The sequence below is a fragment of the Saccopteryx leptura genome, chromosome 2 (genome assembly GCF_036850995.1).
Source record: "Saccopteryx leptura isolate mSacLep1 chromosome 2, mSacLep1_pri_phased_curated, whole genome shotgun sequence".
NCBI lineage: Eukaryota > Metazoa > Chordata > Mammalia > Chiroptera > Emballonuridae > Saccopteryx > Saccopteryx leptura.
Window position 1 is genome coordinate 322,752,891 of NC_089504.1, and position 11,863 is coordinate 322,764,753.

An 11,863-nucleotide genomic window follows, 5' to 3' on the forward strand; every position below is an offset into this window, starting at 1 on the left:
ATGCTTCTCATCTCTCTCCGTTCCTGTCTGTCTGTCCCTGTCTATCTCTGCCTCTGTTAAAAAAAAAAAAAATACAAAAAAAAAAAAAAAAAGTGATGAAAACTGAGTAAGTTCTCTAGTGTAATTAACAGTAAAGTACCAACATTGATTCCTGGTTTTGATACATCTGGTCATATCAGGTGTCAGTCTCACCATTTGGGGCAACTGGGTTAAGGGTATATAGGACTCTGCTATGTTTTTACAACTTTATGAATGTATAACTATTTCAAAATAAAAAGTTTACTTTTGGCCTAGAATCACAGAACTTTTCCTTTTTTTTTTTTTTTTTTTTTAAAGTTTTTTAATTTATTCATTTTAGAGAGGAGAGATAGGAGAGAGAGAGACGGGGTGGGGCGGGGGAGGAGCTGGAAGCATAAACTCCCATATGTGCCTTGACTACGCAAGCCCAGGGTTTCGAACCAGCGACCTCAGCACTTCCAGGTCGATGCTTTACCCACTGCGCCACCAACAGGTCAGGCAGAACTTTTCCTTTGATTCACATACTTTTCTAGAAGCCTCTGGTTTTCTGTGATTTTAGAATTTAAAAACTAAACTTTCCATAGTAATTTTCAAACATCAGGTAAGAATGTTGCAATATGTCTGACTGGTGGTGGTGCAGTGGCTAGAACGTCTACCTGGGGTGCTGAGGTCCGAGGTTCGAAACCCTGAGGTCCCCAGCTTGAGCACAGGCTTATGCACTTTGAGCACGAGGTCACTGGCTTGAATGTGGGATCATCAACACGACCCCATGGTCTCTGGCTTGAGCCCAAAGGTCACTGGCTTGGAGGCCATGGTCTCTGGCTTGGAGCCCAGGGTTGCTGGCTTGAGCAAGGGGTCACTGGGGTCACTAGCTCAGCTGGAGCCCCACAGTCAAGGCACATGTGAGAAGCAATCAATGAACAACTCAAGTGCCACACTATGAGTTGATGCTTCTCATCTCTCTCCCTTCCTGCCTCTATTTCTCTTTCTCGCAAAAAAAAGAGTTTCAGTATTATTTGTCATTCATACTATGAACATACCATGTAGTTAAGTCATGCATCATTTATAATTCTTAAAATGTGATTTATAAGAATTTTACATGAGCCCTTTAATTCCTAGATGTTAGAAACTAAAAATATAAAAATAAAAGAAAGTGGGCTACACACTGGTGATGGGAAAATGGGGCACTTGTTCTAACGTAATGACTTTTTATTCACTCCTACTTAATGCAGTGGTTCTTAACCTTGGCTCTACCTGGGGATTACCAGAACAGTTACAAAAAATACTGGTGCCTGGGTCCCATTTCAGATTTTCTAATTTAAAAGATATGGGGCAAATAAATAAATACCTAAATAAAAGATCTGGGTGTGGCCAGCAGTTTGCCAGTCTGCTCCCCACCCACTCCCACCAGCCGCTTTGCATGACTGCCCAGAAGTGTTTTAGCTTTCTGCTTCCAAAATTGCCTAAGTGTTGAGGGTCAGCCCCTAACCCTGTTTCTTCCATGAGAGCTATAATTCTTAGGGTATGAGTTTTCAGAAATCAAGGTTTTCCAGGGACTTGTATATTGTGTTGCAGCTGAAACACGTGTATATATATAAATAAGCTGAAAATCCCACAAAGCAGCATGTGAACATGGGGGAAAAGAAGCCCTCAAATTTACTTACTCTATTTTTTAAAAAATAAAGAGGTGGGTAATTCAGAGCTAATATTTAAAATAAAGTACGTTTTTGCACGATTTTTCAATACATTACTTTTATACAGAAAATTTAAATCTATCATAATTTTTATGTGTTTTAGAGACAAATATAAGAGGGGCCAGAGAGAGAGAGTTGTTTAAACGGTATAGAGTTTCAATTTGTAAGATGAAAGGTGTGTGTGTGTGTGTGTGTGTGTGTGTGTGTGTGTGTAGGGGGGGAGCACTACCACTCTAAGGGCTTGGGGATCCTGAATGTTTTCAAATAGAAACTTTTTTTATAAGAGTTTATTTAAGCCAGACTATTGACATATGTGAAGGAGCAAGATCTCAAATGCTCCTCCAATAGAAACTTAAAATGGTTACATTCTTAGACTAGCTTACAAAATTCTATTTATATTTGATTTCTAGTGTAGCTGAAAGATGACATATTTACAACAGTATTAATAGACAGTATTTCTTTTTTGTGTGTGGCAGAGACAGAGACAGTCAGAGAGAGGGACAGATAGGGACAAACAGAAAGGGAGAGAGATGAGAAACATCAATTCTTCGTTGCAGTTCCTTAATTGTCCATTGATTGATTTCTCATATGTGCCTTGACTGTGGGGCTACCGCAGACCAAGTGACCCCTTGCTCAAGCCAGCAACCTTGAGCTCAAGCTGGTGAGCCTTGCTCAAACCAGATGAGCCCGTGCTCAAACTGGCAACCTTGGGGTCTCGAACCTGGGTCCTCCACATCCCAGTCCGACGCTCTATCCACTGAGCCACCGCCTGGTCAGGCAGGCTATACAGTATTTCTATATATAGATATAGTTATATACTTTTCAACAGGAGTAAGGTTAGTATTTCACATCTTCATTTCTTTGTCTTGTTCCATTAGATTTGGTATCTTTAATCTCTGGTGAAAAGCACTATCACCAACAGACAGAAGTGGTGTTACAAAAACAGAATAGTGAAGATAGTAACTTTAGTATCATCAATGAACACTCTAGGGTCCCAGATCGGTACTGACCCATTTGTCAAAGACGAGTCATTTCTAAGTGTGGTGTGTGATAATTCAGGGAGAACTATTGATAGATGTCAAGATATAGTCTTGGGAAATTTTGAGGGTTGTCAAATAATTTTTATTTGAGCAGTCATAAAGTAACATACACTATTGTTTGTGTCTTTTAGAATTCAGATATTCCCATACTCTTCAGTCTACAACGTGTTCTGCTCATTCTTGGCCTGTTCTTCACTGGTCTCCTGCCCTTTGTGCCCATTCGAGAACAGTTTTTTGAAATCCCAATGCCTTCTATCATATTAAAGTAAGTGGATATTTGTTTTTACCCATTGCAAATTATAGGAGGACTAAGATAAAGTTCATTAATATCAATATTAATGGTAAAGAATAGATTGCTGTAGTTATTTCCATGTTTGATTAGCTGATCAATATAAACATTGCTTTTTTTTTAATTTTTTTTATTTTTTTATTTATTCATTTTAAAGAGGAGAGAGAGAGAGAGAGGAGGGGGGAGGAGTAGGAAGCATCAACTCCCACATGTGCCCCGACCAGGCAAGCCCAGGGATTCGAACCGGAGACCTCTGTGTTTCCAGGATGATGCCCTATCCACTGTGCCACCACAGGTCAGGCTAAACATTGCTTTTTTGAGGGGGTGAGGGGAGGGGAGATAATGAGACAGACTCCCACATGCACCCCAACCGGTATCCACCCAGCAACCCCTTCTTGGGCCCATGCTTGAATCAACTGAGCTATCCTCAGAGCCAGGGCCACACTCGAACCAGTCAAGCCACTGGCCGCAGAATGGGAAGAGGGTGGGACAGGGAAGCAGATGGTCACTTCTCCTGTGTGCCCTGATCGGGAGTCAAACCTGAAATGTCCCTACACCAGGCTGACGCTCTATCCACTGGGCCACTGGCCAGAGCCAAACAATACTTTTTGACCTAACTAAGGTACATGCTCTAAAATGAATAATAAAGGATTATAAGTATTTAGTCTGGACCCATTTCGCATAACAGTGACTTTCTGTGCCTGTGTATCCAGAAGTAAGGAGGAAAGATTTTAGCTTAATTGTGGAAGTTTAGTAATTCTCTTATTCTAACATCTAATGACACTTGCCCTCTTAACTTCTTTTCTTCCTACTTCATTGACAACTATATGAGGCTGAAATCCCATTAAACTTCAAATTCATCACTAGTATTTAATATATTTAGGAAGAAAAACACCCACCACCACAATAATCCCCCAAAACCTCTGGAGTTGGGAGAAAGAAAAGGATAGAATTTGTTTATATGAGATACTTCTGTGTATGTGTAACTTCTCCACAAGGCTCAAAGCCTTGCTTTTCACACGCTAATTTACTACAAAGAAAAAAATAGCCTGACCAGGCAGTGGTGCAGTGGATAGAGCGTTGGACTGGGATGCGGAGGACCCAGGTTCGAGACCCCGAGGTCGCCAGCTTGAGTGCGGGCTCATCTGGTTTGAGCGAGGCTCACCAGCTTGCACCCAAGGTCGCTGGCTTGAGCAAGGGGTTACTCAGACTGCTGTAGCCCCACAGTCAAGGCACATATGAGAAAGCAATCAATGAACAACTAAGGTGTTGCAATGAAAAACTGATGATTGATGTTTCTCATCTCTCTCTGTTCCTGTCTGTCTGTCCCTGTCTATCCCTCTCTCTGACTCTCTCTCTGTCTCTGTAAAAAATTTTTAAAAAGAAAATAATAAAACACTTAGCATTGTCTGGCAAACAATAAGCACTCAATAAATGATAGCTTTTATTGTTAAATTATCTTTATCATTATTACTATAGAAAGATGGCTTCATTTCATGATCCTGTACCCTCAGAAAGTGATTTCTAGCTATAAGTTTATAACAATAACTGGGTCATGACAAAAGAATTCAGAGTTCCTGGGGAGATCATTTAAATGTGATTTTGCTTACATGTAAATTTTTTCATTCACAAACAGAACTTTTAAAAAATCAAGCTGAGGCCCTGGCCGGTTGGCTCAGTGATAGTGCATTGGCCTGGCATGTGTAAATCCGGGTTTGATTCCTGGCCAAGGCACACAGGAGAAGCACCCATTTCCATCACCACCCTTCCCCCTTTCCTTTCTCTCTATCTCTCTCTCTTTCCCTCCTGTAGCCGAGGCTCCATTGGAGCAAAGTTGGCCCGGGTGCTGAGGATGGCTCCATGGTCTCCGCCTCAGGCGCTAGAATGGTCCCAGGTGCAGCAGAGCAATGCCCCAGATGGGCAGAGCCTCGCCCCCTGGTGGGCATGCTGGGTGGATCCTGGTTGGGCACATGCAGGAGTCTGTCTGTCTGCCCCCCCCCCCCCGTTTGGAAAAATACAAAAAAAATATATTGGTCATTAATCATTAGAAAATACTGTAAGAAAGGCAGTTTGGTCAGCACCTGTGTATTCAGCATCTGTGCTTCATGCCAGTCTGAGTTTCTTAGTGATGAGCACTTTTATCTATTCCTAATCATATTTAAGAGCAGTTTCTGTAGTTATTTCTCAGACAAAACAACCAAAATCATTTCCTGCTTGCTAAGAAAAAATTTTCATTTGCTGGATTAAAATGACTCCTAACCATGGCCTGGAATGACCATTGTGCTCTCTGGATTATCTTCATGTGTTCCTTTTAGAAGCTAATCTATTTGAAATACATCTGAACAAACTTTATAGAATTAACCTTTTCTCTAAAAGGTGATTATGGATTAAGACACAGGTAGAATATTATGTTTGTATGTTTTAATGTTTGTTTGTTTTTATTTTTAATGGGAGATACTGAGTAATTCCTAAGACAATTTCATAGTAATTTGTGTTTAATGAGTTAATTAGTATTTGAGATACTAAATCAGTGGTCCCCAACCTTTTTTGGGCCACGGATCGGTTTAATGTCAGAAAATATTTTCATGGACCGGCTGGGACGGATAAATGCACAAAATAAAATTATGCAACCGGCGTAAAAACTGTGGTATTTTTAAATATAATTGTCGAACTTACTAGACAAGCATCAAGAGTGAGTCTTAGACGGATGTAACAGAGGGAATCTGGTCATTTTTTAAAAATAAAACATCATTCAGACTTAAATATAAATAAATCAGAAATAATGTAAGTTATTTATTCTTTCTCTGCAGACCGGTACCAAATGGCCACGGACCGGTACTCCACTGTACTAAATCCCTGAGATTCCTGAAATAGTCACTGAGATTTTTCCACCTTGGCTAGAATTAGGTAAAAAAGGATTTTATTTAGAGAGCTGCTTATAAAAACTGAATTCAGAGACAAGAAAAAAATGAAGTTAGGTGTGGATATTCAGGCCCAGACTAAGAATATAGATAGGCGGCTATAGAAAGAAAACAAACGAAGACCTGGGAAGACTGAGAATCGCGGAGTGTTGTTAAACTTAGAGAGGCTGAGACAGCCTCACCGCAGAGCGGCTCCCCAGAGACCCCCTCCCCAGAGACCCCCTGTGGGCGCAGCCCCAAGTCAAGGCCAGGGGTGGCTGTGCTGCTCCGGGATCAGAGACTGAAGGAGAAACTCAGCAGAGGTCTGACAGTCATGTGCGCTTTCAACATCAAAGATAATTAAAGTCCAGGGCCTTCGTCTTCAAATGAAAGGGAAAGAAAAAATGCTTTTAGTTTTGTTTTGGTTTTTTGTCTCACTTTTACCCCAAATATCTTTTAATCCATAGTAAAGTTTGGTTGTGTGTGTAAATCTACTGTATACTAAATTATAGCAGACAAGGCAAGAAAAAGAGGCTTCACCAAAAAAGAGAGGAGACATGAGCCCTGGGCACTCAGGGTCTCTAGAAAGATCCTTTTTTTTTTTAACCTTTGAATAGTGGTCATAAAAAGCCTGAAATCAATGGAAATAGAGAATTCAAACGGGCTTTATTTTAATTGATGTTTGTCCTCTTACAAATATATTTTGGGCACATATTAAGTACAAGGCACTTTTGAACTTGTTTTGTTTTTATCACACTGTGTTTCTAATTTATGATTCAATTTTTATTTTGTCTCAGGTTAAAAGAACCACATACAATGTCCAGAAGTCAGAAGTTTCTCATCTGGCTTTCTGATATGTAAGAATTTGAGTTTCTTGATGTACAAGTGATTGTTTTAGCTATACCTATTAAATACATAGTGTTTAAATTTAGAGCAAGCTTCCTACATGTAATTTGTAACAAGGATGTGTTGAGTACCCACCATACAAATGGATGTGTACAAATCGTTTAGAACTAGCTTAATCACTAGTCACCAAGCCTCAGGAGGAATCTAGGAAATAAATCTTATTCAACTTCAGGAGAAAACTGAGCACCAACTCACCCAAAGGAATGATTGACTTGGGGTTATCCAGCTAGTTAGTAGAGAGCTGGGATATGGTATAATGATCCCCTTCTGCTCATTTGTTCCCACTAGCCTGCAGTCAAAAGCATGATGATAAAGAAGTGGGAATAGCAATGCAGTGTGTGTAACTGTATATTGACTAATGGCACATTGCTCAGAAAAATCTGTACCAAGATTTACTACGAAGGAAGCCCTACCTATAGGGTGGGTATCTACCTTAAAGAAAATGCCTTCATTTCTAAGACTTTATTTTTAGGTAAAATCCACAAGGTTGTTATTGTGCTATATTTTGTTTTAAAATGGAACCTTGAGGGCTCTCCCTCTCCAGAGCAGCCCTGCCTCCGCCCACTTCTTTCCCAGCCAGCTCTCTAGAGCACGCCTGCGCCTTTCCCTTCCCCGCTGCTTTCCCCAGGCGCATTCCCTTTGACTTTCTTTCTCCTGAGCTCCAAGGGCCCTTCTTCTGCCTCTGTAACTTGTTTCCTGAGCCCACACAGCCCAGTTGGCTCACTTCCACAACCTCTGTAACTTTCTAAGTAAATTTCCTCTTTTTACCTTGATTGCTTAAATAATAACCCTTAGTCACAACCTTTTTAATTTAGCTCCACTTTCAAAGAGGTGGGAAACTAGTTTTATCTTTTCTCTGTGCCACAGGGTTCATGGTTTTTTGCTTTATTCCTGATTTACTTTCTAGTTTTCAAGGACACATTTTTAATTTATGTTAAATACACAGTATTTTTTTTTTTTTTAAGTTAGAGCAGGAGAGATACAGAGACAGACTACTGCATTCATTCTGACTGGATCCATTCGGCAACCCCTGTCTGGGGCCATGCTCAACCAAGCTATTTTTAGCACCTGAGGCAGAGCCAGTGTGCATCCTCAGCACTCAGGCCAATGTGCTCAAATCAATTGAGCCATGGCTGTGGGAGGGGAAGAGAGTTGGAGAGAAGGGGGGAGCGAAGGGGAGAGAAGCAGATGGTCATCTCTCCTGTGTGTCCTGACCAGAATTGAACCCAGGACTTCCACACACCTGGTCAATGCTCTACTCCTGAGCCAACCAGCCAGGGCTATGATTTTTTTTTTTTAATTAAGTGAGAGGCGGGGAGACAGAGACAGACTCTTGCATGTGCCACAGCCTGGATCCACCCGGCAAGCCCCCTACCAAGTGATGCTCTGCCCATCTGGGCTGCTGCTCCGTTGCTTGCCAACTGAGCTATTTTAGCGCCTGAGGCGAGGCCCTGGAGGCATCCTCAGAGCCCGGGGCCTACTTTGCTCTAACCATTTGAGCCCTGGTTGCGAGAGGGGAAGAAGAGCAGAGGAAGAATGGAAAAGCAGATGGTCGCTTCTCCTATGTGCCGTGACCGGGAATCGAACCCGGGACTTCCACACGCTGGGCTGATGCTCTACTGCTGAGCCAACCAGCCATGGCCACGTGATTTTTAGTTAATGTTCTTTAACCATTCTAATAAACATAAACAGAATAGAAAGTATATAGATGTGTAATTTTTCAGTACAATTAGTTCCTGTCTTCTCCAAGTGATTTGTATTCTAAAAATTCGCTTTTGAGTTGGTTATTTGGAGGCTAAAAATTGCTTTTTTTACCTAAATATAAGTTATTATAATTAGTGGACATGAGGTTTCTAAGAGAACTCACGAAAGACTAATCTGTTCTGTGAATGAACTACGATATTACAGAACTTGAGCCGTGTTTACCATCTTATTTGAACTTGCAAACTTAGGAACACAGACCCATTGAGCTGCTCCAATAAGATCAGGTCTCTTGAGCATCTAGTGGCAGGAGGAGTAGAAAGAAGGTCCTGGTTGTTCACCAGCAAGCAGCCTGCAGTGAAAAGAGACCCAGCAGTTAAGATAGAAACGCATCCAGAGCAGCAGTTATTATTTGAGGCCATTTCTTGTATTGCTGAAGCATCGGGGTTCAAGTTCGCTAACTTGACTAAGTTAGGACTCAGGACTAACTGTAGTCCTTTGTAGGGCTAAGAAGTACCTAAATCTGCTCTGCTTCTCTTTTCTAGTTTACTAATGAGAAAAGCTTTGTTTGACCACCTCACCGCCCGAGGCATTCAGGTACATTTCTGGAATAATGCATTTTGGAAACAGCAGAGTTTACCAGTTTAACACCTTTGTAGGGGCAGGAACTTTTAAGTGACTTAATTTGGTCCCAACTCTGATGGTGCTGCCTTACGGGTTGACACTGGAGACCTTAAGCTCTGCCTCACAGTGAATAAGGTGGCATTCACATCTCAGTCACTGGTTCCCGTACGTAGAGATTTGAGTAGCCGACATCAGGGGGATGGAACAGTGCACATTTAACCAGCAAAGTGGCATTTTTTCCAGGGGTCAATGACTTCTTGAAATTGCAGGTTTAAAAGATTATTTCTAAGTATGCTGAGATTGTAGTGGATAAATGCTATGTTAAACTTTTCTGTCTTAACATTCCTTCTCATACTTCTTATGCTTCTAATTTTCAGGTGTACATTTGGGTATTAAATGAAGAACAAGAATACAAGAGAGCTTTTGATTTGGGAGCAACTGGGGTGATGACAGACTATCCAACAAAGCTTAAGAATTTTTTATATAATCTTTCAGCATAGAAAAGGCAGTACTTGGAAGCATTCAAAGAAAACGTGAAAAGACCTAAGGAAAAAACAATGTTTTACCATCATTTTCTTAAGCCATTTCCAGAATGGTTAAAAGGTTTAATCAGTTAAGTTTTTATTACCTCATTTTGAAGCCTGTCTGAGAATGTAGACACTATATATTATATATTTATTTTAAAACAATATTGCATATTTTGCATTTGTAAATAGTTTGTTTAGAAAGATAACGGGTTATAAGATATAAGTAGGAGATTATTAAGGTTTCTGTATATGACTCTATTATTGTAAGTAATTCTGAGATCAAAGACTACTGAATGATTTGATAGTTTCACTGGACCGAGGTTGGCTAATTGGTAAAACAAAACAATTGAAGGCCACTGCCACTATTTTGAGTTGTCTTGTTATTTCTAGGTATAGCCTAGTTACTGGGGGCGGAGGCAGGCGGGAAGACAGTGCACGGAGAGCTTTGAAATTATTGGTGTGGTTATCTGACAGGTTGTACGTGTTAGCAGAAAGCAAACTCAGAATAAACTGAAAGTTTATTACTTGATCTGAAATAAATTCTGGTTGCTATTGTTAATGGAAACATTCTATTTGGAATCTTCTTCAAATGTGTAACAATGCTACCATGTCTTTTTTTTTGGTAAACATTAAAATTGGACTTACCAATTATAAGTTAAGACAACATCCAAATAGTCATTTTTTTATGTTTCCTGTAAAGAAATCTAAATTTTCCATTTTGGGCTATGACTAAGTGTTTGGGCCTACATCTAGATTTTAAATAACATGTTGCATCCTAATAATCATATGAAACTGATAAAAGTGCATATCATTGTTTTTAATACTCATAGTACAAACTACCTGGTCCTAATCTTTAGGAATTTATTCTTCTGAGTGTTAACATGGGAACAGAATTTCCCAGAGCATTAGCCATGACTTTCTCAGTTCTTCTGATGTGACCTCATGTAAATCGGTTTCTAAACTATTTTGACTAATTTTCGTGATCTCTTTGGGAGGTAAATATAACCTGGATGAGTAAGTGTCTTTTACCTAGATCACATCTCTTATCTGGAGTTTGCTAGTTTACAGCTGTGAAGGGTGATCATACTCCCTCTTATCCGTGGATGACACAAGTAACATTTGTTTTTTTTGTTTGTACTCAAATAAAGTTTTCCAAGAACAAAATAAGAGTTCTTTATTTTCATTTTTTGTTTGTTTTGTTTTAGTTATAAATTTACATATACTATGTAGTTTTTTGGTTTTGTTCTTGTTTTTGTTTGCAGAATTTGATGAGGTGATGAATTGGTGAGTGAATGCACCTGAGATTTTTCTCTAGAGTAAAAATAAAAGCATGACCGGTTGGCTCAGTGGTAGAGCGTCAGCCTGGTGTGCAGGAGTCCCGGGTTCGATTCCCGGCCAGGGCACACAGGAGAAGCGCCCATCTGCTTCTCCACCCCTCCCCCTCTCCTTCCTCTCTGTCTCTCTCTTCCCCTCCCACAGCCAAGGTTCCATTAGAGCAAAGTTGGCCCATGTGCTGAGGATGGCTCCATGGCCTCTGCCTCAGGCGCTAGAATGGCTCTGGTTGTAACAGAGCAATGGCCCAGATGGGCAGAGCATTGCCCCCTGGTGGGCATGCCAGATGGATCCCAGTTGGGCACATGCGGGAGTCTGTCTGCCTCCCCGTTTCCAACTTCAGAAAAATACAAAAGAAAAAAAAAAGAAAATGTGAGAACACACTTATGGTAAAGAAGTTGCTTCTTGGCATGTGCATAAATAACTTGTGCAGGTAATCCATTAAAGCAGTCATTTTCATTTTTATTATAATTTAAGGTTATAGTTGCTGGGGGTTGTTTTGATCATATTTGATACAATTCTTTTGGCTATTTCTCCTTACCAAATTTTGCTTTTGTTATGATTCAGAGCAGTTCATATTATAGAGCTAGCATATACTTTGTGTTAACCAGTAGAATATAAAAGTCCCCAGTGTGGCAAAGATGTTTAGAAAGTCATGTTCTAAAAGTTAGATGATTTTATAGTCAAGGTGGATCAAAGTGATTTTGTATAACTCTCTAGCAAGAGAGTTGATATTATCAGAAAAGATCTGAATACTGCTTTTCTGGTTGGGGTATCATGTTTTAGAAGAAGCTAAATATCCTTTCATTTTGAGAGAGCTGTTGCTAGGCGT

The 11,863-nt window shown here is 40.3% G+C and overlaps 1 protein-coding gene across 4 annotated transcripts in view; it reads left to right on the plus strand.

Annotated features, from left to right (window-relative positions):
• GDPD1 (glycerophosphodiester phosphodiesterase domain containing 1) overlaps positions 1–10,851 on the plus strand; it is a 56,952-nt gene extending 46,101 nt beyond the window's left edge. For 2 of the 4 annotated variants that reach the window (XM_066363125.1, XM_066363121.1), the window contains exons 7-10: positions 2,884–3,017; positions 6,739–6,798; positions 9,094–9,145; positions 9,550–10,851. In XM_066363125.1, the coding sequence (XP_066219222.1) occupies positions 2,884–3,017; positions 6,739–6,798; positions 9,094–9,145; positions 9,550–9,672 (369 nt within the window). In that variant the 3' untranslated portion in view covers positions 9,673–10,851. The remainder of the gene's footprint in view (positions 1–2,883; positions 3,018–6,738; positions 6,799–9,093; positions 9,146–9,549) is intronic. The other 2 variants (XM_066363123.1, XM_066363124.1) reach the window with 2 other exon arrangements.
• Positions 10,852–11,863: the final 1,012 nt, after the last annotated feature.